This window comes from Kogia breviceps, chromosome 14, assembly GCF_026419965.1.
Source record: "Kogia breviceps isolate mKogBre1 chromosome 14, mKogBre1 haplotype 1, whole genome shotgun sequence".
NCBI lineage: Eukaryota > Metazoa > Chordata > Mammalia > Artiodactyla > Physeteridae > Kogia > Kogia breviceps.
This window is the reverse complement of record NC_081323.1, coordinates 32,478,234-32,503,555: the sequence shown is the minus strand read 5'-3', so window position 1 is coordinate 32,503,555 and position 25,322 is coordinate 32,478,234. Positions and strand designations below refer to the sequence as shown.

The 25,322-nt window shown below is 52.9% G+C and overlaps 2 protein-coding genes and 1 long non-coding RNA gene across 5 annotated transcripts in view; 2 read left to right on the top strand and 1 right to left on the bottom strand.

Moving 5' to 3' along the window:
- ACSS1 (acyl-CoA synthetase short chain family member 1) overlaps nt 1–8,115 on the top strand; it is a 41,142-nt gene extending 33,027 nt beyond the window's left edge. For both annotated transcript variants that reach the window (XM_059037585.2, XM_059037588.2), the window contains 7 exons: nt 1,072–1,164; nt 2,032–2,144; nt 2,350–2,476; nt 3,048–3,175; nt 3,292–3,355; nt 5,515–5,633; nt 6,603–8,115. In XM_059037585.2, coding sequence (XP_058893568.1) covers nt 1,072–1,164; nt 2,032–2,144; nt 2,350–2,476; nt 3,048–3,175; nt 3,292–3,355; nt 5,515–5,633; nt 6,603–6,782 — 824 coding nt within the window. In that variant the 3' untranslated portion in view covers nt 6,783–8,115. The remainder of the gene's footprint in view (nt 1–1,071; nt 1,165–2,031; nt 2,145–2,349; nt 2,477–3,047; nt 3,176–3,291; nt 3,356–5,514; nt 5,634–6,602) is intronic.
- LOC136792565 (uncharacterized) lies at nt 43–14,115 on the bottom strand. The gene is made up of 3 exons (XR_010836517.1): nt 12,925–14,115; nt 5,116–6,119; nt 43–3,498 (listed from the first exon to the last, which is right to left on the bottom strand). It is a non-coding gene; the product is annotated as an uncharacterized lncRNA (long non-coding RNA).
- A 38-nt stretch (nt 14,116–14,153) lies between these two features.
- Nucleotides 14,154–25,322, top strand: part of APMAP (adipocyte plasma membrane associated protein) — a 28,441-nt gene continuing 17,272 nt past the window's right edge. Inside the window, exons 1-2 of one of the 2 annotated variants that reach the window (XM_059037598.2) lie at nt 14,154–14,342; nt 22,531–22,647. In XM_059037598.2, the coding sequence (XP_058893581.1) occupies nt 14,251–14,342; nt 22,531–22,647 (209 nt within the window). In that variant the 5' untranslated portion in view covers nt 14,154–14,250. The remainder of the gene's footprint in view (nt 14,343–22,530; nt 22,648–25,322) is intronic. The other variant, XM_067012991.1, reaches the window with a different exon arrangement.

Below are 25,322 nucleotides of genomic sequence, written 5' to 3'. Positions count from 1 at the left end.
AGACCAGGGTATTGTTGAGGAAAATAATCAGTAACCAATCTATAATAAGAATAGAAGAGAATTTTATTCAGACCAAGCTGAGGACTATAGCTCTAAGGGAACTGCTCCAGAGAAGCATGGTTTTCAGCAGTTTTATGTCTTATAAGGACAAAGAACATCAAACAAATCAGGGATAAATTCCTTCAAGGTTTCAGAAAAGCAGATCAGCACATACACAGAGAGTCAGTATAGCCTTGGCTCTGGGAAGGGAGTCTTATCATTAAAGGAGTCCCAGCACTGGTGTCCCAGGGAGGCATTTATCTCTATCTTCAGACATTCTTTACTTCTGGACAGCGTGCCCTTTTCTTTAATGATTAACGCAGATGTGCAGTGTATGTTTGGCAGGCCACAGACAGGCTGTTCCAGTTAGCATAAGGTCTGAGTTAAATGGTGTGTGAGCCAGAATGACTTCCCCGCACCTCGACGTGTGGACGTGTTTCTTCCATCAGGATCAGTGAGCCGTGCTGGCAGGTGGGTGAATAGCACGGCGGCTCCTGCACCTGGGCCAATTCATGCCTTGGCCGGTGGTGGTCCCTCACGAACGTGGCACGATTCACTTCGCCATTCTCCTCTCCACGGACAGTTTTTAGCTCTTGGCCATGGGAACGTCCTCATCCATGTCTGCTTCTGGGGGTGGGTGCCTGGAGCGACCTCCTCCAGTCACAGGACGAGTGTGTCTGGCTTTAGCGCGTTCCGTCACCAGCAGGTGTCCAAAACAGTTGCAACGGGCGTGTGCACTTCTAAACGGGAAGAGAAACACTCGAATCGCTCTCCAAACTGCACTCCAGCAGTGTGTGTGGTGTTGTTTCCTCCACACTCTTGCTAACTTCTTGCTTTTTGACCCTCTAATGGTGAAAATATCTCATGTCATTTGTATTCTTCCATAGCCATAAACCTGATGATCTCACTGCTTTTTCAAGTCTCCTTTTGTGTCTTTTGGGATAATTATAGAGCTGTTTTCGTGGTAAAATCAGCTCCTTTTGGTTTCAGCCTTTTTGAGGTCTCTTAACATCTTCTCTCGTGTGGTTGCAGTGGGAGAGCCGATCAACCATGAGGCCTGGGAGTGGCTGCACAGGGTGGTGGGGGACAGCCGGTGCACGCTGGTGGACACCTGGTGGCAGACAGGTGAGCACGTCCCTGGGGGAGGGGCAGGAAGCTCGGAGCGTCAGCTCCAAGGGGTGCCTGGTGTGTGGGGAGAGGAAGCTCGGGGAAGCAGCTGCTGCTCTGCGGCTGTGAGACATGGGTGCGAAGGCTTCCCTGAGCCTCAGTTTCCTCGTCTGTAAGGTGGGGCCTGGGAGGGGGCGGAGCGGTGACACAGGGCCCCGCGAAGGTTCCCTTCCTTGGCGGCCCACTTCCTGAACCTGGTACGGCCCAGTGATGGGTCCTGCTGTTTAAGCAACCTTGAGCCTAGATTTGGATCTAGAGGAAAAGGAGATTTTTCTGCGCCACTGTGTTTTGATTTGCCCCCCTCCTCTGGGGTGTCTGACTTATCAGGACTTTGGGGGCAAGAGACCACCACTGACGTAATAAACATGGCTGAGGTCTTGTCCTTCAAGAAGCCAGAAAGTGAGACGTTCCCAGTGGCGCGGGCCTCATGGTTCAGGAAGGCCCCGGATGTTCCCTACAGCAGAGTTTTGGGGGGGGGGGGCAGAGAAATGCCTGAGGGCAGGACCCGTGGGCGTTCTTTCCCTCCGCCATCCTTTCTGCCGTCCCCATGTACCCACAACACGGGATGGGTGTCGTGGCTGCTGGGGCTGAACCTGGCCCCCGGGCCACTCTCATTTCCACAGTGGAGGGGACCAGTACCCAAGCCTGGTTTCTCCTCAGAGGTCCTTTTGTCACTGGGGGCTGTTTCCTTGTCCCAGATGGGCAGGTCTACCCCCTCCCACTCTGGAGAGCAGCCGTGTGTGTGGACCCTGTGTCCATAAGGTCTGGATACACGTGTCAGCAGCCCCAGGCCCACTGGTGTGTTTCTTCCTGTCCTCCCTGCAGAAACGGGGGGCATCTGCATCTCGCCGCGGCCCTCGGAGGAGGGGGCAGAAATCCTGCCCTGCATGGCGATGAGGCCCTTGTTTGGCATCGTCCCTGTTCTCATGGACGAGAAGGTGAGTCTCCCTGTCCACGTGCCCCGCCCCCCTGGCCTCGGCTGTCCTCCCCCGTCACGCAGCACCCACCGCAGGGTCTCATCTAAGAGGAGAAAGCTCCGGGCAGCTCCCTCTGGGGCACTTGTCCTGTTCCTGCGTCAGGCCCGGCAGTTCGGAGGACGCGAGATGGTCACTCCTTCTGTCTCCCCATCTCCTGGGTCTGCAGGGAAATGTCCTGAAGGGTGGAGATGTGTCTGGGGCTCTGTGCCTGTCCCAGGCCTGGCCAGGCATGGCCCGGACCATCTTCGGAGATCACCAGCGATTCATGGACGCCTACTTCGAGGCCTACCCGGGTGAGCCTTTCCTGCTGCCGCTGGACTCGGTCTCAGAACCGTTTCCGAGGAGCCGGGGGTTGCGTGAATGCTCCCTCCTTTCCTTACCTCTGAGCCAGGAGCGGTCCAGCTTGGGGTTCTCCAAGGGGCTTAGGCCATGGGGTCCCAGGAGAAGAGCAGGACACCACCTTGGCGACAATCGCGGTGGCTCCAGGCCTCCCCCCGGTCTCCATGTCGCTGTCTTCCCGGCTTGTGTTGTGTCGTTGGGTGGGAGTTCACGTACACGTGTGCCCCTGGGAACCGATGCTCTGCAGTCTCAAGCATGTCAGCGACACTCACTTCTGGGGAAGCTCGAGCGGGCTCCTCGTATCTTCTGCTTCCAGACGTTTGCAGCCTCCTGCTGTCTGGCAGCCCCTCTGCCCTTTACTGGCACCAGCTTAGCAGCACCGGAGAGGTGTCTCCATGGTGGGGGGGTGCGTCAGCAGGGGGGCTTCGGCGCTTCCTCCTGTCCAGGGGGTGTCCCTCATGGAAGGACAGGAGCCCTGCTGGGTCCCAGTTCGGAGCTGGTGCTGAATTCCCCGCTGTGGTGCAGGCTACTACTTCACAGGAGACGGGGCTTACCGAACTGAGGACGGCTACTACCAGATCACGGGGCGGATGGACGACGTCATCAACATCAGCGGCCACCGGCTGGGGACGGCAGAGATTGAGGACGCCATGGTGAGCCCAGCCGGCCTCCGTGCCCTGCACTGCCACCGGCTGCCGCTGCCTGGGGTCTGGGGTGGTCGTCACTGGCTGAGTCGCTGCCTCACCTCTGCGTTCTCTGTCGTGCCCAGGCTGACCACCCTGCAGTGCCCGAGACTGCCGTCATCGGCTACCCCCACGACATCAAGGGAGAAGGTGCGTGTCCCCCGAGGACCCTCCTGGCCCTGGGGCCAGGGCTCCTGTAGGAGAAGCAGACTCGGTGGGCGGGGGCCAGGGCTTTCTCATGGGTCAGGCTGCTGGTTCACGTCTCTCTCAAGTGGAGATTTTGGGTGAGGAGGCTGAACAGGCACAAGTGTTAGAAAAAAGTCAGGACTCTGAAATGTCCTGGTTCTGGCGTCCTTTAAGGACACTCACCCACAAACAGTTGTGACCTGTTTGGCCCAGCTGAGCTTGGGGAGCTTCCTCCCCGTCCGCAGGACCCTGGCGGCCCTGTCAGGGACAGTGTGTGCAAATGCCTTGTGCTGCCCACATGTCCCTCACACGTGCTCTGTCACAGCGCCCCGTGCCTTGCAGCGGCTCCTTGATTGGCCTGAGACTCTGGAGGAGTCTGACCTGTGGTTCCCCCCTGCACAGCGATGGGCCAGGGGAGCCCAGAGCCAGTGACTGGACTGGTCCTTACTGGGGAACACACTTTGTTCCAAAGTCCACCAGTTTCTAAGTGGTGGGTCTGGGAAAGGGCAGGGTCACCTGAGTGTTGTAATGCCAGGCATGTAGCAGTCACACTGGCCTGGCCTGGCCTGGCCTGGCGTAACCCAGACACTCTCTGACCTTTTGCTGCACTGCTGGGCAGACTGACTTCTACAGCCCGGCTGAAAGGCCTGGGCACTGTCCCTCCTGCTGTCAGGATGCACGATGACCCAGTGTCACCTGCCTCCCAGCCACGTCTGTGTGCTCTTCTTCTGTTACTTCCTGTCTCTAAGCCAACCTGTTGGAAAATTGAACCCTTATTTAAGTGCTTTAAAAAAGCATTTTCAGTTGCCACAGAAGGATGTGCCCGTGAGGATGTCGCCCATGATAACAGGGGCGGGGATGTGGGGTGCTGTCGAGGGTCGAGGGGATGAGACAGGACGGGTCCTCGAGTGTGCGTCTCAGGGGCCTCGGGCCACATCACGCTCCCGCCAGCAGCCCTTCCCTGCACCCTAAGCGACTCCGGCGTTGCCTGCCAGGCTTTGGGGGAGAATGTGTGTATTGGGTATGATGAGGATGTGCACTTTCCTGATTTCTAACAAATTTGAGCATTTGTCCACTTGTAAAACATGAATAGCAAAAGCTGTGGGTGTGTATTTGTCCCCACTCTCTCTGTTTGCACTCGATCTGATGGAGGGGAGCCCCCAGATCTCGTGTGATTAGGACACAGACCTGGAGAGCGACCGAAGTCCCTGCCCCAGGGGCTTATGTGCTGGAGGGGCTGGGAGAGAGGGGAGAGGCAGACGGACAGGACCAGTGGGGGTTAGGTGGTGCGCAGGGAGTGTAGATCAGGATGGGGTGGGCTCAGTGCAGGGACGGACAGGCCAGTGAGCAAGAAGGAGGCTGTGGAGAGAGCTTTGGCTTGGAGGCAGGACAGTGAGGGTCGGCGGGGAAAGGACAGACCGTCCTAAGTGGCGCTGGGATAGTGATTGCTCACGTGGAGAGAAATGGAGTTGGAGTTGGGTCCGTGTGTGAGATCATCCCCGGTGGGTTAAGAAATGTGCGGGACACCCGTGGGGGCCACTCTGATCCTTGCTGGAGTATTGAAAACAAAACCTGGTGTTTGTGCTAAAATACTGGTTGACTAGTGCAGCCCAACAGAACTTTCTGCCTTGACGGAACCATTCTTCGTCTGTGCTGTCCACACGGTGGGCCCCGGCTACGTGTGGCTCATGTGACTGCAGAGTTGCATTTTACATTTAACTTACCTTTAAATAGCCACGTGGCTGGTGCCCACAGGCTGGACACGTGCCCAGAGACTAGTGCCTGGGCAGTGTTTCCACACCTGTCACATGGGGTGGAGAGTGAGTCTTCTACCGCCCACGTCACGGCTGTGTCACGGATGTGCGGACAGAGATGAGTCACGGCTCCAGGGTCTCTCCACATGTCCCCGCTGCCCGGGGCGCTCAGAGGAGCCAATGGAGTCACTTCCACCTTGAATGAAAATGGAAATGCACCTTCGGGGCTGTAGCTAAAGAGACCAGCTGCCACAGGGTCAGTGGCCTATGATTTAAAGCCCCTTTGGATTTATGGCGATTTGTGTGAAACATGCTGCCCCGGGAGGTGGGTCGTGGTCTGATGCGCCTGAACCTCTGGTCTCCTTCCAGCTGCGTTTGCCTTCATCGTGTTGAAAGATGACGCGGGTGACGCAGACGTGGTGGTGAAGGAGCTCCGGTCCGTGGTGGCCTCCAAGATCGCCAAGTATGCGGTGCCCGACCAGGTCCTGGTGAGTGGACGCGCCTCAGGGGCCACAGCTCCTCGTCGCTTCCCACCATTGACAGGGGACGGTGGCAGGAGGTGGGCAAGGGCGGTGGGCTGCTGCGTTCTCGGACGGAGGGAGACACAGCCACCTGCGTAGGGGCCAGGCTGGGCTGTGGAGCATCGTGGATTGTAAACAGAGGCCTGGAGTGGGACCAGAGGTCCTCGGGCCGGTGAGGAGACACCGCCTGGGAGTGTGTGTTGGGGTCAGTTTCAAGGAGGAACTGGGCCACCTTCTCAGCCCTGCTGGCTTTTCACTCCTTCCTTGGCTGGGAGCTGGGCCTCGGTGGCAGGAGGGCCCAGCTTCACTTGGTGCCATACAAGGTCAGACTGTTGGCCCGGTGACCAGAGCTTCACCCGAACTCCCCGTAAGTTAACTGGACTCTTTCAAAAGACAGGCCACTGTTACAGGCCCCAAACGCAGCCCTTAACATATCGCCTTGACATTGAATGCCTGTAGTTGGAAAATGTCAAAGGCTAAGTTTCAAACACTAAGCAAGACATTTTCCTCTTAAGCACCCCTTGCTTCTTATGTTAGAAAAAGCCAACTACGGTCCCTACGGCCCCGGCTGGGGGAGGAGACAAGGCGCTCCGAGAATGCCTAGTTCTGCTGCCACCTGGGAGCCTCCCAGTGTAGCGGGCAGGAGAAACGCATGTCAGCAGTGAGGTCCACCTGGGTAGGGGAGAGCCTCCTGGTGGAGGCTCAGCTAAACCCCTGACCACGGCTGATTTCAGCTTTAGGTCCAGATGGAGGAGGATGAAACCAGAGGCCATGGCCCTGCTCTTCTCTGGGGTGGGCTGCACATCAGCCATTCCTGTCGGGTCCCTGGGGAGGGGCGTCCTCCCTTGAGCAGTACCCTCCTCATCTCAACGCCATCGGACATGGGCTGGGAGTCTGGGCGCCACCCAAAGTCTAATGCTGCGCCTTCCCTGCCAGGTAGTGAAACGTCTTCCAAAAACTCGGTCTGGAAAAGTCATGCGGAGGCTCCTGAGGAACATCGTCACAGGCAGAGCTCAGGACCTGGGGGACACCACCACCCTGGAGGACCCTGCTGTCATCACGGAGATACTGAGCGCCTACCAGGAGTACAAAGACAAGTTGGGGGCCGCCCAGTGACGATGGCCCTGCCGAGACCCTGAGCCAGGCCCCGAACTTACGCTCCTAGAACACAGCTCCCAAGTCGGCTTGTTCCTAAACGCTCCAGCGGAACCCATGCTGCCCTCCACATGAAGCCCCAAGTCCCTGCCTTCCCTCTACGTGGGGACCCATGACAGGTCCTCACACAGGATGAGCTTTCTCCCACTTGCCCTGAATTTGGTTTCCTGGTGAAAAGTCCGTCACCTCTGTTCCCGTGTCTTCCCGACAGCACAGGAAGGTGGAGCCCCTGTTCCTGCTCAGGTGACTGGAAACTACAAGCAGTCATGTTTTCTCCAGGTGTTTTTAGAAACGAAAGGTGGAAATTTTATTTTTATACTTTTATATTTTAGAAGAAAAATGGTGCAAACACATGTGCAATGTGTGGTTTACTTGTACACACTCTTCTTAACAGTTACAAAAAGCTCCTTCTTTGCCTCTGCTCTTGGGGAAATGTGGCGGGTTGGAGGGTGCACTTTTGGGTACCATTTGGCCTACTTGAAATCCAAATTGGAAATGTTTGTGCCTCCATCTGAACACAGCCATCTTGAAATCTCTCAAGCCCACAGCATGTTTTTGGTGTCTGTTTCTACTTCTCTTGGTTTGTGTGTGATGAAACCTAACTGCTAAGAGCACCTGTGGGGATGGGCTCGCTTTTCAGCTCTGAAGGGCTCCGGTCACATGTGGTTCTGCAGCTTGCGGTCTGGAAACATTCCCCTCCCCCTGGCTTTGGACACTCAGCAGCCAGTTGGCGTGCTCCATGCTTAGGGCTGTTCAGGGAAGCCAGGGACTCAGTAATGCAGCCGGAACTGGGTGCCTGAAAACTGCCCTACCTCCCTACTCTGAGCCAGGTCTCTCCCTTTTCCAATGTGCCTTGGGTTCTCTGGACTTAGCAAGACAACGTCGACCATTAGGTTGCAAAGTGCCTATTGATAGCCAAGCATGAGAGGGACCACTTGTGGAGTGCTGGGAGGGTGGCCTGCTGAGCTGGGTGCTGGAGGACAGGGAGGGTTGCCTCAACCTGCACCCCACAGAGGGCGGTACCCTGCAGCTGTGTAGGTGTTCACAGGGACCTGGAGTGCTCAACACCCGCCATACGTGGCTGTGCTGGCCTCTCGGTGACAAGGTGAGGACGGGTGGCCTTGGCTGTAGCACACAGACTGGCAACTCTCACCACCTGTACCGGTAGCAGTTTGCTGGACATGGCGGATTATGGTTAGGGCGCTACTTATGAAATGACAGCTATAAACTGGGACAGCGACCAGTGCCTCAAAATGATCTGTAGGGCCGTTCAAATAAAGCTTTATTTTGTTCATTCTCTTCTTTTTTGTGGTGATGTTTTATGATCAAATAACGCTATTCTTTGTTGTTGAATATAATCCTTGGAACAAAACTGGAAGAGACCTATTCACTCAAAAGAGAACACTTAAAAAATTCACTGTCTTACGGGGAGGAAATACACAACAAGCGCTCACCTACCTTAGACTGTTATTTGGTAAACTTACCTGTCTCTAGACCACTGTGCTGGCCAATCACTAATCACAGGTGGCTAGTTAGATATAAGTTAAAAAAACAATAAAATAAAATATTTAGTCCCTTGGTGGCAGTGGCCATAGTTAAAAACTCAGGTGCCACATGGCCAGGAGCTACTACGCTGGACACGAGACCCCCTCGTCACATGGAGCCCTGGCCGTGGGTGCTGGTCTAGAGCACAGAGAACGAGGGTGCAAAACCACACCCAGGAAGCGCTGCCCAGGCAGACCCCACAGGTGAGCAGCTCAGCCTGCCTGTGACCCACCCCCTGCTGAGGGGTGGGCAGGGTTTCTGTGTCCTTCAGTGGATGAGATGCAGGTTTTAGACAAGAACACATTGAACTGGTGCCCTGAGAGGTGGGACAAGAAATGCTCCTCCAGAGCAGGAGCTGGGCTGTCCCAGGGACAGTGTCCATCCCGAGCCCCAGGTGTGGGGAGGGAGGCTGTGGAGGATGCTGAATTTACAAAGGCAGCTCCCTGGGGAACAACCCAGATCTGCACCTCTGGATGCCTGGGAAGTCACAGCGGGACTTTCCTCTTATCAGAATAGTCTGGCCCAGGGCAGGGCAGCAGGAGAGGGTTATAGAAGCTTTTAACAAGTCCAGTTGCCCAGCCACCCCCACCTCCCCCCCTTCTGGTGAAGCCACCCTAATCTCATCTCCTGGCTGCTGGGGGCTTGTGAAGGTCATTCCCAGCATCACAGTCTCTGGCCATGTGATGCATCAGGCCACTGAGAGAGGACAGGATGCAAAGGTGAGCCTCGAGCAGGGCCTGCCTGAGGCCCAGCCAGGGGTTTGCACAGGGACGTTTGAGCTGCCCCTACCCACCCCGGCCCCAGGCTTCACTTCCTGCTTCGGATCTTCTGTCAAGGCTGAAGTGTCCTGACAAAGACCCAACTCGGAATGGCCAAGAAGCAGAATGCAGAGCAGAGACGGATGTCGGATGGTGTGGAAGCAGCGAAGGGACCAGGCGGAACTCGGAGACCGTCGTGATGTGACCGCACATTTATCTAAGGGTAAATCTCGAGGTGATTCGGGCACATGCCGGTCCCGGCTCACCCACGGCGGCTGAGCTTGTAGTGCAGGAAAGGTAGTGTGAATTCTCACCCCACTGCCTCGGTCTGACTCGAGTGAAATTAACTTGAGTCCTTGCAGACTGACTTGCCCCCACCTCCCCACCATGATACCCAATGTCGGAACAGAAATGCTTCTGCTGCTGAGCACAGTGGGAAAAAGGAGGCCCTGCCAGGTACTCTACTCCTCAGCCCACTTCATCCTCACGGCGCCTCCTGAGCAGACACTGGTCCCCACTTGGTAGAGGAGGTGGGAAGGTGGCGGAGCTGGGTTTGGATGGAGCTGACTCCATCTTTGACCCCCATGCTCAGATCCCCTCCTGGGAGAGCTTAGGGGAACATCTACATTTAATTTTTATTTTATAATTTTTAAGGCATCTTACTGTTGCCCTCTATTGGTATCTGGGCCGGGGACAGCAGCACCCAGGTGCAGGCCCAGAAAAAGCCTTCCCAGAGGCGGTGACTCTGGGGGGTAGGAGGCAGGGTGGTGACCTCCAATCTGAGTTAAGAGGCTTTTCCTTCATCATTGGGAATTTCTGCTGTGTAACAGGGTGAAACCAAGCAAACAGATCCTTTCTGGTCTGTGAAAACCATTTGTCTTTGGTTCCACAGTATTATTTTTCACTAACTTGTTTTTATTTATCCTGCCTGGGCTCCATAGGGCTTCTTGGGTCTGTGGCTTGATGTCCACCTGAATCAATTTTGGAAATATCTCCATCATTCATTATATCACTTTTAATATAGTTTTTGTCATTCTCGCTTCTTTTCTGAGGACGCAGACATCCCATATGTTGGGACTTCTCATGTTCTAGTCTCTCTTCCTGCCTTGGTCTCGACTGCCCTGAAAGCAGAGCCTGAGATAAAGGCTTGTATGCAGCCCTCCCTGTTCTTACTTAGGAATGTGATTCCAGGAACAAGTGTGAGGGATGGGTGTGAACCTGGGAAGGAGGGTAACTAACACCATGGCGACCATTGCTGACCTCGCAGGACTCACGAGGAATCCTATACATGTGTCTCAGAACTGGCTGGCCTCTCAACTTCCTCCTCTGGACCTGCGAATGCACTCGGGGGAAAAAGTGGCTCCCGACCCTGGGCTCATCTTCCTGGGCCTCTCTCTGTCCTTTCTGTTACCTGATCACCATGCTGGGCTTGCCAGTGTCTTCACGCAGATGTTTCAAATATTTCGTTCATCATTGTCCTCACTGCCAGTGCGAGTCTCAGTTATCTAATCTGCCATCACACGAACAGAAAGTCATGCATAATGTTCCTTAAATGTGAAAGGTTCTGAATTCCAACATCCACTTCACTCAAGCATTTCCCATAAGTTACTGAGGACCTTTACATATTACTTTGTACTTGTTTGTTCCTTCCCAATACAATGCAAGTATCTCCCCATCTTATTCCTTGTATTGATTGCACATGGCAAACCACTGAATTTGAGCATTTATTTAACCATTATTAATGGACACCTGAGGTGATACCAATTTGTCTACATTAGAAACAAGACTGAAATGGACATCCATGCCCATCTTTGCACCATGGGATCAAAAGGAATGCTCAACCCCTGCAATGGCGTGAATGTTTGCCCCCCTCCCCTCCCATTCACATGTTGAAATCCTATCTTCCAAGGTGATGGTGTCAGGACGTGGTGTCTTTGGGAGGTTGGGGTCTGGGAATCTGGACTTTTAACAATTCCCAGGTGTTTTGCACAGTTGGCCAGGCCCTGCTCCAGTTTCGGGGATCACTGATCAAGTCCAACACTAAATGCATTTCCTTCTATTTCAATTTCAGAAAGTGATCTGGACAAAGACAGCTTTCAAATTAGGCAACAGCTTTCTTTCAGACATTTTTGGGGATGGAATATAACAAACATATATAGAAAGGTATACAAAACATAAATGTACAGCTTAACAAACTGACATAAACAAACACCCAGGAAACTCCTGTCAAGGTCATGCATGATAGGAAACACTGCCTGCATGTGGGAAGCCATCCAGCCCATTCCTCATCATAATCTGTGTTCCCACTGACAAGTCACAGCCCCTCTGGTCCCAAGCCCTCAGGGTCATGCCTGAGTCCCCCCAGTCCCTTGTGGTGCAGAGCTGCCTCTCACATGTTTCCCGCAAGCCGTCTCTGAGGCTCCCAAGTAAAGTGGTGGTGGGGTGATTCTCTTGGTCTCCAATCTTAGGGACACTGGACTCAGACCCCTGTCCCCCCAAAACTGGAATGCTGTATATATGTCTCTATTTCTTATTTCTTCTCTAAGCAGTGATGCTCAAGTTCGGCTTTTAAAAGTGCCTGGGGAGGGACTTCCCTGGTAGTAAAGAATCCGCCTTCTAATGCAGGGGAAGAGGGCTCAAACTCTGGTCTCGGGGAACTAAGATCCCACATGCCGCGGGGCAACTAAGCCCGCGCACCTCAACTAGAGAGCCGCGCCTCAACTAGAAGGCCCGCGTGCTCTGGAGCCCATGCACCACAACTAGAGAGAAGCCCGCGTGCCTCAGTGAAAGATCTCACATGCCGCAATGAAGATCCTGCGTGCTGCAACTAAGACCCAACGCGGACAAAAAAAAAAAATAAAGTGTCTGGAGACCCTTTAAAACTACCCATGCCCAAACCACACCCCAGATCGATTACATTGGAATTTCTGGGATGGGACTGAGGCATCAGGATATTTCAAAGCTTCCTGGATGATCCTAATGTGCAGCTAAAGTTGAGAACCTGTCTTAAAGAGTAACAGCATCCTGGGGCAACACGAATCACAGTGACCAGCTGGGGCACTTGCCACTGCTGCCTGGCAAACGTGTTTATTTTCACCCTCATGTCATGCCTTTCAGTCCAGTTGCCGACACTGTGAAGGCCTCAAGACTCTGATTATGGCGTCTAACCCCTGGGAAGGTCCTCCTGGCACAGGTGACTTAAAAACAAGTGACTGGGAAGCAGCACCGCTGGAACAGGCTCAGGGTGAGGGGAGTGGGTTCTGGTTGGTCTAACCCATGGGACACTTGGTAAGGCCTGGAGACATTACTGATTATCATGACTAGGTGGGATGCTGCTGGCATCTAGTGGGTGGAGGCCAGGGATGCTGCTAAACAACCTACAGTGCACAGGACAGCTCCTCTCTCTCCCTTCCCTCCAAGGAATTATCTGGCCCAAATTGTCAACACCACTGAGGTTGAGGGACCTGATCTAACCAATCATAGTGGTCCCACCCCCCTGCCAGGAACGGGGTGTTAGCTATGCTGGAGGGTGGGTGGGGGGACTAAGACGGAAAGAAACCACAGCTACCAAAGTGGGCCTGACCATGACACCCAAACAGAAAAACAGGACTAAACCATGCCGTGCAACACACGTGACTCAGCTCATGCAGAGTACGTGCTCCAAGACAAAACCACTGACCCCTCCAGTGGCTCTCCTGATTACAAATTCTGACCCATCCTGCCAAGACCATCTATGGCCAACTACAGCCCCATACCCCTTGAGGACCCTTCCATAACACCCCTGTTTTGAGGAGACTCACGTGTCCTCTGGTGCATTCCTTTGCTGCAGCAAGTTGAATAAACCTAACCTTTTATTATTTTCTTGTACAGCCATGTTCCTGGTTGTTTTCAGTTGGCACGGAACACAAATAAGTCCAGTGAAAGTGCCTTAGACACAAGGAAGATGTCCTGCTTGTGAAATCAGGGGAAGGATTTTCAGCAAATGAATTGGGTCCTGAGTGATAAAGCCGGTTTGACCAAGTGGAGGTGAAGGAAAGCATCATCACAGAGAGAAAGAACAATAAGGACCAGGGCAGGGAGGCACAGAATTAGAAATAGCAAGCAATCCTGAGTGTGTGAAACACAGGATTCAGGGCAGGGATACTCCAAACAGGCAGAAAGGGGCGGATCATGCAGCGCTGTTAAAACCATTCCTGGCAGAGCAGCTGTACTGGCTGCATCCCGCGGGGAATGAAGTAAGATGCTGCCAAGGCCTGAACTATAATCCGGGACCCCGCCGACCTGGATTCACACAAGGAATCTTCATTCCTCCACGCTGGGTCTTCCGAGCTTTTCTTGGGGACAGCTGCGTGGGAGTCCGGTGCCCTCGAGCACCCAGAAAAGCCGTGGCACGCTGGCCTGGGGACCGCCTTGCCTAGTAGCAAGGAAATCGATTCTCAGGGTTTCATTTTGAGCGTCTTTTCTGGAGACGCCGCACAGCAACAGGAGCCGGTTTCCTCTGCCGGGAAAGCCTCCTCCCAGTGTCTTCCCCAATCCCATACAACTTCAGCTCCGTCATCTGCTGGACGCCCTCACGAGTCCGTTGGTCTCCTTCGGCAAAATTCCTCATTAAAACCCCAAAGTGTCTCACGACGACCGGCTAGAGTCGGCTCTTCTGGGAGGAGATCGCGCGGGTCCGTCGGCGGGCGCGGCCCTCGGCTTGTCCGTCGCTCCTGGCGACAGCTCCGTCCACACGCTTACAAACCGCCGAACATCGCTGTGACCGACACAACGACGAACACGGCCGGCTGCCCTTTTCCAGCGCGTTTTCCCCTTAACCCCATCGGTTAGGAAACGGCCACGGGATTCTTGGTAGGCCACGTCTCAAGGTCAGACCTGACGTGAAAGGCTGGGACGGCGGGCGAGGACAGGGCGATACAGACGCCGGAAGCCGCCGCCGGGATGGCGTGCTGGCTCGGACTCGCTAGGAAGCGCCTTGCAGCAACGCCTGCCCCCGGCGACCGGAAGGGGCGGGGCCCAAGTCACTTCGCGCGCGGCCGAGGAGGGAGGCGGGGCCTGTTCGTCATTTCCGCGCGCCGGGCCGTAGGCAGGGGGAACGGGCCCCAGGCAGCAGGCGCACGGGCGCCATGAGCGAGGCGGATGGGCTGCGGCAGCGCCGGCCCGTGCGGCCGCAGGTCGTCACGGACGATGCCCGGGTCCCGGAGGCCAAGGAAGGCAGGTAGGCCGGGCCCGGAGCGGGACCGTGACCCCGAGGCGGTGACAGCGGCGAGCGCCTCGTTTAGTTCCCGGGGGCTTCGCTTCACTGGAGGAAGCGGGCTCTCGCCGCGCGGTTGCACCTGCGGCCCTTCGGTCATCTCCCGGCTCCCAGGCCCCCCTTCCCCCGGCCCGGCCGCCCTTTCCCGTGGGGACGTCTGCGGAGCAGCCCGGGGCACGCGGAGAGGGCCTCCGCACCTGCCTTTCTTGCCGCGCCTTCAGGAAGAACGGGGAGCCGAAGGGACGTTGTTGGGCAGTTTTTGTGAGGGTCCAGGCTTGCACATTTTCTTGGTAGGGACCGAGATGCATAGGGACCTTCCGGAATTTAAATATACTTTGCTTTGTTAGCTAAAAACTGAAGCATAAGTCTTTAAAATTCTTAAAATTCTCTTAACTTTATGCTCTGAGTGTCCTAACTTTGGTTTTTTAGGAAGAACAAAGAGACCCCACACAGACCAAGCTCAAAGCGTGGAACTGATTGACTTGTATGTTGATAGAAATATAGGAAATATTTCTTGGAGTGCCAGCGGGTGTGGTACATACTGCATGCGGGACAGCTTTTGCCGAGAGAGACCGAATTTATTCCCTGATGATAATGAGAGGAACACATTTGAAGGAGAGACATAGCAGAGAGGAGCGTTTGGGCTCTAGAAAGGAGATTCATGGAGAGTTTTCAATAATATGAGTCTCGGGGCCAGTGGAAAGGTTGGATATATGTTTCGTATATAGTCCTCACTGTGGGGTGATCATTTTCTGGTTTGCCCTGGACTTTAGGACGTGGGACTCTAAGTGCTGACCCTGGACAAACCAGGACAAGTTGGACACCTTTTTGACTGTGGGTGTTGTGAAATCATCTGGTGATGACTTAGGAGCCTTTAGAGCACACATGATCGGACTGGCAGTGCTGTGCTCCAGAAACTGTGCCGACACCGAGTCTCTACACACTCATGTGTAGAGACCAGGAAGCAGCCGGCCTGGGTCTTTCTGGAGGTGCAGGGCATAGAGTGCCCGAGGGCACTCGTTCATGGGCCCAACTCTCAGCTGGGCTCCCCCAGGCACTCCAGGCCCCAGGGCAGGGGGCAGAGTTAATTCAACTGTTTTTCAGTTTCTCTGGGAGTTTCTTCCATAATGGTAGGGTTAATTGAATGTTCCAAAGTCCTCACCTGTTGCTGGTCTTTCCCTGGGTGCCTTTTGCACTGTGTTGATTTAAGACATTTTCTTGGCTTTCCTGTTTTTCCCTCTTTCTCTTCTCTGCTCTTCTTCTCTATCTTTGTAACAGTCTCTTTCCTGTCACCCACCTTCATTCCTATGTGTATATTGTAATTCTTTAGTTTTTTCTTATTTTTATCATGCATTTCTTCTCTATTTTTCACTTCTTTTGTGGTGGTTTCTAGTAGTTCATCTGATTGTCATCTTGGATTACCTTAAAAGTTGAGGGGTCACCCTAAGACGGGAAAACGTTGTGTATAATGGGTGAAGTAAAGGAATCTGAAGGAAGTAGAAACTTGATGATGATAGAGTAAACTTTAGACGTGCCGAACAGAATAAAGGAAGCCTTGAAGGACATACTGTTCAGTAAACAGAAGCAGGACAATAGATTTCAGTGGACAGGACACTGAACGATACCTTGCTCAGTCTCCTGACTCTTGGCATGAAAGGTGGCATTAGCTCTGTTTTCCTGGTGAGGTCGTTGAGGTCTCTGTGAGCGACGTGGTTTATGTAAAGTTACAGAGGAATGGAGTCACAAGTGACATGAAAATGAGTGAAGGACAGAATTGGTCGCTGGACAGTGAGAAGAATTGAGAAGAGTTGTGTGTGACTCTCAGGTTCCAGGTATACTTGGTACCTTGGGTTCCAGTCTTCCCTGGATTTGGGCCTAACAGGTTTTCCATAAAAATCACAGGTCTTTTTTGATCTCACTGAATTTGTTGGTCAGGACTTCTGTCCGTGACTCAAGGCCCTGATGTCCTGTGTGCAGAAGTGGTTAGAGAATGCCCTCTGCCTCATTTGGCTGGTGCCGCAACAGGATTTTGTAAGTTGTGGCTGAGCCGATGGTAGTTGTCAAATCCCGTTGCGTCACTGTGATTGCTCTCTTGCCTTAGAGACTGTAGGAAATTTCAGGGTGCAGGTGTAGAGGTTGGGGCCAACAAGTTGATTTCCCAGATGGCACCTGGGAGGGAAGTTGCTGGCCTTCCGGGATTTGTCAGCCCAGATTGGGAAGGAGAGTAGGATGGGCACGTGCAGCACTTTGTTGGTGAAAACGGTATGGATGAATGGAGGGTCCTTTATTTGAGTGGACGCAGGGCACGTGTGCGGTGGGCGCAGCCGTGCAGGAGAGGCAGAACTGTGGCTGACTGTGAGTTCACAGGAGCTGGCAGTGAAATGGGCCTGCCAAAGAGTTAATGAACCTTGGGCTAAAATAACCATGTGCCCAGAGCCTGGATGGGAAGCCCTGTGACCTCACCCCCAGGACCTGTGCACCCAGCAGTTACAGGCTCAGTGCCCAGGGGCGTGCAGCTCTCGCCTGTGCCGAGAACTCGTTGAGTCCTGTGGTTTCCTCGGCTGCATGTCTGCCCAGCGGTTTCTCCTGAAGTTTCTGGGCAGAGCTCATGGGTTTTGAGCCCTCCCCACCCTCTGCCTGACCTGCTGTACTGTTCCCCTGTGTGCTTGTCACTCCCTGGAGGGCTGTGTTTACACCAGGATGCATGGAGGGCGGGAACTTCATGGGGGCCTGGCATGCCTGCCATGTGTGGAGGTGGTCATTAAATGCTTGTCGGCTCCCAGGTGGTGCTGTCAGATGTGGCAGCCACTTGGCCACATGTAGCTACTTAAGTCTAAATTAATTTAAATGAACCAAAATTAAAAATTCAGTCCCTTTTTGGTGTTACATAGCGGGTTTGAGGGATGCTGGGGCTGATGAAGGAAAGTGATGTGACTTTTGGGTGGCAGCAGCCACGTGAGCTTCGTGGGTGACACTGACGGGTTTGTGTGTGGGGCAGTCCCACAGGGGAGGGGATGAGAGAGGCTCCTGGGTCAAGGCAGGTGGTTGGAGAGCTCCAAGGGCAGGAGTGGGGTGGGAGTGGCGAGGCTCTGTTTTATCAATGGATAATAGCTGTCTGGTGAGGTTTCACAGAGAACGTAAAGCAGGCAGGCTCTAAATGGCTAAAAATTTGTGTTTGGATTATTATTATTATTATTATTTTTGTGGTATGCGGGCCTCACTGTTGTGGCCTCTCCCGTTGCGGAGCACAGGCTCCGGACGCACAAGCTCAGCGGCCATGGTTCACGGGCCCAGCCACTCCGCGGCATGTGGGATCCTCCCAGACCGGGGCACGAACCCGTGTCCCCTGCATCGGCAGGCGGATTCTCAACCACTGCCCCACCAGGGAAGCCCTGGATTATTTTTAAAGTAATTGGATATGTAAAGTTGGAGTTTGGCGCTGATGGGCCTTTTGAGCTGTTGTGTCTCAGCCTGCAGTGAGGAAGTAAACAGCCTGGGGCCGAGCTGCTGTTTCTAAAACTTGATCCTGTTCAGAACTTTCCAAAGGGGCTAGCCGGCGGTCAGCCAGGGTGTTGATGGACTTCTTTCACTGGGGAGGGGTTTGGATCAGGTCAGCGGTGTCCGGCCGCACATCAGGCACAACTGGGGGGCTTGAACCTGCCAGACAGAATCTTGGGCCTTGTTTACAGCTGCCCCAGGGGAGGTGCCCTGTTCAGGAGCACTGGGCTGGGTGGCCTCCAAGTTCTTCTCCAGTTCTTTATATTCTGATTGTAAGAGGGGGCTGGCTGGGTCCCTGGCAAGGATGGGCCGTGTGGACACAGGCCTTTATCTGAGTTCCGGCCGCCTTTCTAGCTGTATGCAGTTGCCTTCTGTCCTGGCTGGACTCCTCGTTTTCCCCGTCATAGGAAGGAGCAACCAGGTCTTCAAGCACGCTGCCACAAGCTCTAAATCACATTCCTAAATTAAGATTTTCAAATGTACACAACAGTGTAGAAAAGGAGAGTTAACAGCATAGAGTCTGAGCTAGATGGGAAGGATCTGTTTTATGTGGAATCGTGTTCGGCAAGGAAAAGGGAAAGGGGCGCTTTGGCCAGTGTCACTGTTTTCGTTGGTGAGTTTGCACAAGGCAGCTTCCCCTGAGGAGCAGGGGCCAGGGGTAGGGGGATTACTTCAGCCCCCTTTGCAGGATGACCTGTCCTTTGTGGGGGCCCTGCGGAAGGAAGGGTTTGTGCGGTGCCGTGTGGCCCACTCTTTGGGACTCCACTTTTAAAGGAACCACAGGACCAAGTCATTCCTGCCCTGCGCCCTTGCAGATGCCCTCTTGCTGTGCACACACTGGCTGTGGCCATCACGCTGACAGACTGGGCACCGAGTGAGTGATGCATGTCCCAGCCTCTGGACGGGCGGTTTGCAGTGTTGGTCACTGACTTTGTTTACTTTCTTGACATCTTTGTTGAGATGTAATTCACATACCATCATTCACCAGTTTAGAATGTCCAATTCAGGGGTTTTTAGTTTATTCAGAGAGACTTGCAACAGTCGTCACAGTCTAAGTTAAGAATATTTTCATCACCGTTAACTTTTTTTGAGGTGAAATTCACATAAAATAAAGGGAACCACCTCAGAGTGTACAGTTCAGTGATGTTTAGTGTTGGGCAACCACCACTATGGTTTCAAAACTTTTCCTCATCCTATGAAACTCCTTGTTCCCATTAAGTAATCACTCCCCATCTCCCCTCCCACCAAGTGTCCATTAGCAGAGAGCAGATAAACGTTGGTGGTGTTGAGCTGCGGAAGGCAGGAGGTGCTGACACGTGCTGCAGCTTGGATGAAGCTGGACACGTCGTGTTGAGTGCAAGGAGCGGCTCACAGAGGCCACACCGGTGGTTCCATTTACCCGCAACGCCCAGAAGGGCAGACACAGTCAGCTTGTGCAGAGTGTTTCAAACGCTACTCCAGGCTCCAGGTCCAGGCGTCTCCTCCTGTCCTTGGCAGGTGGCGTTGCTAGCAGTGACTGTGGGCTTGGGGTCAGACCTGGCCCTCGGTCTCATCCTTCTGGCAGTGGGCTGTGCGCCGGCCGTGCCCCATCCGCTTCCCTCGTCCTGGAGTGGACGGTCCAGTCCGCCCAGTCACCCTCCTGGGCATGTTGGATGGTACCTCTGGTTTTCACCGTCTTTGTCATCACCCTTTTTGGGGCCCTTGCTCTTTGCCCCTCACAGGCCTCTCAGGTCGTGCCCTCCTGCTGTTGTGTCTGGTGGTCAGTGCTGATCTGTGCCATGTGTGCACTGCATGCTCTCTGTTCTTGTACCCTTGACCATGTGAGTCAGTCACGATAGAAGAAGGCTAATGGGGTTTGGAGACAGGCCTGGGAGGGAGGGGTTGCCTGATTTTCCCTTTCTGGTCACCTGTCTTCTGCCAGGAGCCTGGCAGCTTGGCGTTTCATCTGCTGGGGGTGCATCCTCAACCCCATGTGAAAAGGGGGTTAGGTACAAAACTCGCTTTTTGGAGGTTATTAAAGGGAAAATAGGTGCAATTTGGGACACTCATTAGCGGAAGGGAAGTGTCAAAGGTCAGCACTGTCCCCTGTGCATGAAGGTACAGGTGCACCTCAGTTCTGCTTGGAGGTGTCCCAGCTCATCAGGTACAGGTGTGCTGTCCCCCTCACTGTGGGACACAGTCAGCCCGTCTCTCTGCTGCCACATGACAAGGTCTGCTTTCCTCCAGGTCTGGTCCTTGTCCTGGCATCTTCCTGAGGTCTCACCAGCAGTACCTTCAGTGTCCATGTTTCAGCTCACAGTCTGTTCTCACTTCGTCCTGAGCCCTTGCCAGCAGAGTCTTTAAGGTCCGTGTTTCTAACAACAGTCAGTTCGAGGAAATCTAGACCTTTTCTATCCTGCTCCTCATGATTCTTTCATCCTCCACCTACAGCTCAATTCCAGAGCTACTTCCTCATTTTTAGGTATTGTTATAGCAGCGCCCCATTTCCAGGTAATAGATTTAGTTTAATTAGAAAACTGTATTAGGACTTCCCTGGTGGCTCAGTGGTTAAGAATCCGCCTGCCAATGCAGGGGACACGGGTTCGAGCTGTGGTCCGGGAGGATCCCATATGCCACGGAGCAACTAAGCCGTGTGCCGCTACTACTGAGCCTGTGCTCTAGAGCTGGTGAGCCGCAACTACTGAGCCTACATGCCACAACTACTGAAGCCCGCACGCCTGGAGCCTGTGCTCCGTAACAAAGACAAGCCAGAGCAACGAGAAGCCCGCGCACCACAATGAAGAGTAGCACCCGCTCTCCGCAACTAGAGAAAGCCCACATGCAGCAACGAAGACCCAACGCAGCCAAAAATAAATAATAAAATAAAATAAATAAATTAAAAAAAAATTGTATTAGTTTTCTGTGGCTGCCATGACAAGCAACCACACACTTAATGTGAACAGCACAAATTGATTCTCTCACAGTTTTGGGCTCAGGAGTCATGTGCAGTCTCACTTTGCTGAAACCAAGGTATCAGCAGGGCCACCACATTCCTCCTGGCAGCTCTAAGGACAGTCTGTTCCTCCTGTTTAGACTGAGGGCAGGATTCAAGCACTTCAGCATGCTGTCCATGTGTCTGCAGGGGGCACTCTGTCATTCTTTCATTTCCACCTACCCCCAGTAGAAGCAGAACGATTTGTTTTCTGCTTTATTTGCTTATTAAAATCATGAGTGTTCAGAACAGGGTAGGACTTTGAGGTTACTTTGCCGCAAACCCCGAGTCACAGTGGGGAACTGTGGGCTTTGGGGTGTAACAGCTCACCTGAAGTGGCGTGGCTGTAGTTGGGACAGTTGGGGCTGGCCCCCAGGCCCCCACATTTCTGCATTCTTCATTGAAACCATCTTGTCAAAAGTCAAGTGAAACATTGCCCTCACGTCAAGTTGCTTTGTTAAGTGTGAGTCCTGATTTTTTTCAAGTCAACTTTTTTTGATAGAAAAAGATTTTCCACTTTCGGAGCTCATGATTTTAATTTGCTTTAAGTTACTCTTGATTTCAAGTGTTCAGTGAATTTGAATATGCTGATGCAAGGAAATAGTGATCCTGGGCAGTTTATTTCTTAGCAGGAGGCTTCACATGCTCCCTGGTCCATGGGTGAGTGAGGATGTGTATGAAGATGGTTGGAGAGGAGTTTCAGTCCCCAGTGGTCATTTGTCCACACGCTTCACTAGAGGTCCCAGGACTTTCTCAGTGATGGCCTGGAGCTGTGATTTTGTAGGTTCTCTAACTGTATCTGTCAGGCTTCTCCCAGGCAGAAGAGCTGGGGTCACCTCTTGAGCTCTTAGAGGTGCAATGCCCAAAATGGTTGGGGGTTGGATGCTCAGGACGTTCTGCTTCTGTTTCCTTCTTTTTTCTTTTTTAAAATTAATTTTATTTATTTATTTATGTTTGGCTGTGTTGGGTCTTCGTTGCTGCACGCAGGCTTTTTCTAGTTGCGGCGAGGGAGGGCTGTTGCGGTGCGTGGGCTTCTCATTGCAGTGGCTTCTTGTTGCAGAGCATGGGCTCTAGGTGCGTGGGCTTTAGTAGTTGTGGCACGTGGGCTCAGTCGTTTTGGTGCGTGGGCTCTAGAGCGCAGGCTCAGTAGTTGTGGCGCATGGGCTTAGTTGCTCTGTAGCACGTGGGATCTTCCCGGACCAGGGCTCGAACCTGTGTCCCCTGCATTGGCAGGTGGATTCTTAACCACGGTGACACCAGGGACGCCCTATTTCCTTCTTGAGTTTGTCTCTGAGCATTGCTTCTTTGAGTCCAGGTGGCCAGAAGTGGTGGCTGGGGGATGCTGTCTGCCCCGTGGATGAGGGTGGCTCCTTGCCTCAGTGCCACTCTCTCCTCTGTCATTTGTGTCCATCAGTTCTTTGGGTTTGCCCACTTTTAACCTCTGCTAGAGGATCCAAGATCCACCTTAGCAGACTACCTTGGAAATAACCAAGAAGAGTGTCCCACACACTGAAAGGTTAACAAAAGAGCAAGGGCATGGAGTGCAGACAGTGCTGACCTTTAGTCACTGACATGGAGGTGGTGGCGGGCAGACCAGGCGGGCTGCCCCTGCCTAGAGGGCCGAGACTGCGGACACTCCGCCTGAGCCCTGCCCAGTGCCTTCACGTGCTTTGTCTCTGGCAGCTCCTTCAGTGGCAGAGTGTTCCGAGCCACCTTCGTGATGCTGGCTGTGCTCCTCACCATCCCCCTGCTTGGCGCCATGATGCTGCTGGACTCTCCCATAGACCCACAGCCTCTCAGGTGAGCTGCTGCACAACTTGGGGTTCTGGGTGTGCTGCTTGACAAAATATAGTAAACGGGCTGAAACGACTTCTCGACTGATAAACCAACCTGCTCTGAAAGGTAGGTTATTATGGGAAATAGAGATTTGTGATTTCTTTAGTGCTTGTGTTTCATGTTAAGTTAGATGTTGTACAGTATTATCCATGTTACTGTTTCAAAAACAAAACTGTACAAACCAAATTAAAAACCAGAAAAATCCCAAACAAGAGAAGCTTAAGTATTAGAGATGATTAACCTGAATTCATTTGAAGTGTCAAAAGCACACATAAACGAAGGTTAAGTTCAAGTTGCCTTCTTTAAATTTTTTAAGTAACTGATTTTTTTTTAATTGATAAGTGCTATTTGTTCAGCAGTCACAAATATGTTTGCTGGAATAAGGATTTATAAGTAGCTGATTTTTAGTAAACCTTGTAATTACTGTTCTATTTTTCCTAAGTTACCCTTTATCAGTGGGGATCTGTGGGTAATGCAGTCCATTATAACTTGAAAAAATAGTATACACCTCAGGGTCTTGTGAATGTATTCACATTTGTAATTACAGTCATGCAGAGCCAGGCTCCTCTTGGTGTGATTATTTATGACATCAAGGGCTGTGCAGTCTGGTTCAGGAAGTTCCTGTTTCCCCTCAGAACCACCCAGGGTGATGAGGCTGTCTGAAGTTTACGGTGAGTGAGTTCATGTAAGACTTAAAAGCTTCAGATAAGAACCCTGTCTCAGTATAGAGAGAATCTAACAGGTACAACTGAATAACACATTGGTGGTTTGTGAGTGAGAGTTGAGGCTTCATAGTGGGTGGTGTCTTGGACATCCTCTCCAAGGGGCCCCCTCCTGCCAACCCTCTCACTGTGTAGAAGGATGTGGCTAAGCCTGCCCCAAATGCACACTGCCTGGGCCTTTCTGGATAATCCAGTTGGCCAGGAAGGAGCATGAATTGTGTCCACAGCTGGGGATCAAAACCTGGGCTGGGGAGCTGGCCTTGGAGAGAGGAGGCAGCGGGGAGCAGGTGAGCATCCGGCATCTGAGGGGACAGGGAGGGTTAGAGCTTCCATGACCGAAGACCTGTGATCTCAGTAGAGGTCATTTATTGTGCAGAGTAGTGAAGAAATTTGGGGAAAGAAGGTGTGAAGTCCTGACAGCCTGGAGGGGAGCGAGGTCAGGAAGCCTTTGAGGTTGTGCAGAATGAGCCCTGACTGTGGAGTAGATGTGCCGGGTGAGGAGAAACCCAGAGAAACTGGCGTGGCTGACGGGCCTCTCCTGGGCTCAGAGTTACGGGATGACTGGCTCCCACATTGGGGGTGTGGACCCCCAAAGCCAGAGTGAAGGCAGAAGGCTGGCAGATGGTGAAAACGGGAATGATCTGGGGTTTGGGGAAAAGTGCTGATAACAGCAGCAAACAGGACTTTTGTAAAACTCCCTTCAGAGCAAAATGAGCAAGAAAGGGGGAGACCCACCGACTAGGGCGAGCGGTGCGGTCTCAGTGTTGGTGGGGCTCAGCTGGCGGAGGTGTCCTGGGGGCTCTATCAGCAGGGGATTCAGGAAAACAGAGGACAGACAGACCCAGAGGGCGCAAGACCAGGGAAGACCCTTCCAGGGTGGCTTGTTATGCAGTTGGTGGCAGTCCTTAGGGAGCAGAGTCACCGGGAAGGCTGCCAGACTTGGCCAGATCCTGCTGTGCAGAGCAGCCTTCTTTTCCTTGTTAGGAAGATTGGGGACTAGTGGACACGACACACGTGACATCCCGATTCCTGGAGGGTGTTGCCCAGCGTGCGTCAGGAAACATTTTAGATGTGGAGAGATGGGAGCGCGGTGGTGTGATCACCTGTGGTTGGCACGGGCGCGGGAAACTTGCATCAGCTTAGTGATGCTCACTGCACAGGAGCGTCCGCTCGTGGAACCAGAGGGGTTGGGTGGCTCAGAGGTTTCCTGAGCATCTCTGAGGACCCCAGTGTGTCTCCCTACCGAAGGGGTCAGGGGGCATGGGACACTGTCTCTCTCCTTCCCCTGCAGGTCTCCCGTGGGCCTTGCCTGAGTTTTATTGTTTGTGTTTCTATTTGCTCCTCATATCCCTGACCACCTGTAACACTTTGTTGCTACTATTTATTTATTATCTTTGAGTTTTACAGTTTCACTCTGCTAATAAAATGCATACTTTTGACAGTAATGGTAATAGCTTTCAGTTGCTAGAAGAATTACTATTCCTGTTGGTTTTAAAATCATAGCCACAAAAATCTCTTCTTTGAAACACTGTGTTTTTTATGTTAAATTTTACAGTAACTGAAAAATATGGTTTAAAAATGGCAGAAACAGTCCTATCCTTTTATGAAAAATAATGCTTCTGTTCCTTTCTGGATGGAGCTGAGTCCTTCCACGAAGTGGTGGGTGGAGGCTGCAGTGACCAATGCTGAATTGGGGCCCATGGGCCGTGTCCTGACCACATGCTTGTGAGACACAGTCACAGCTCACAGTTGGGGGGGCATTTCATCAGTTCCACCTCAGAAGGAAGACTAAAGAGTGATCCTGATCAGATGGAACCATGGCGAGAAATAGGATAAAATTGGAAACTGAGCATAAGTGGTGACTGAAGTTAGGGGGAGTAGCACTAGTGAATAGGAGTTAACAATTAACGAGTTAAT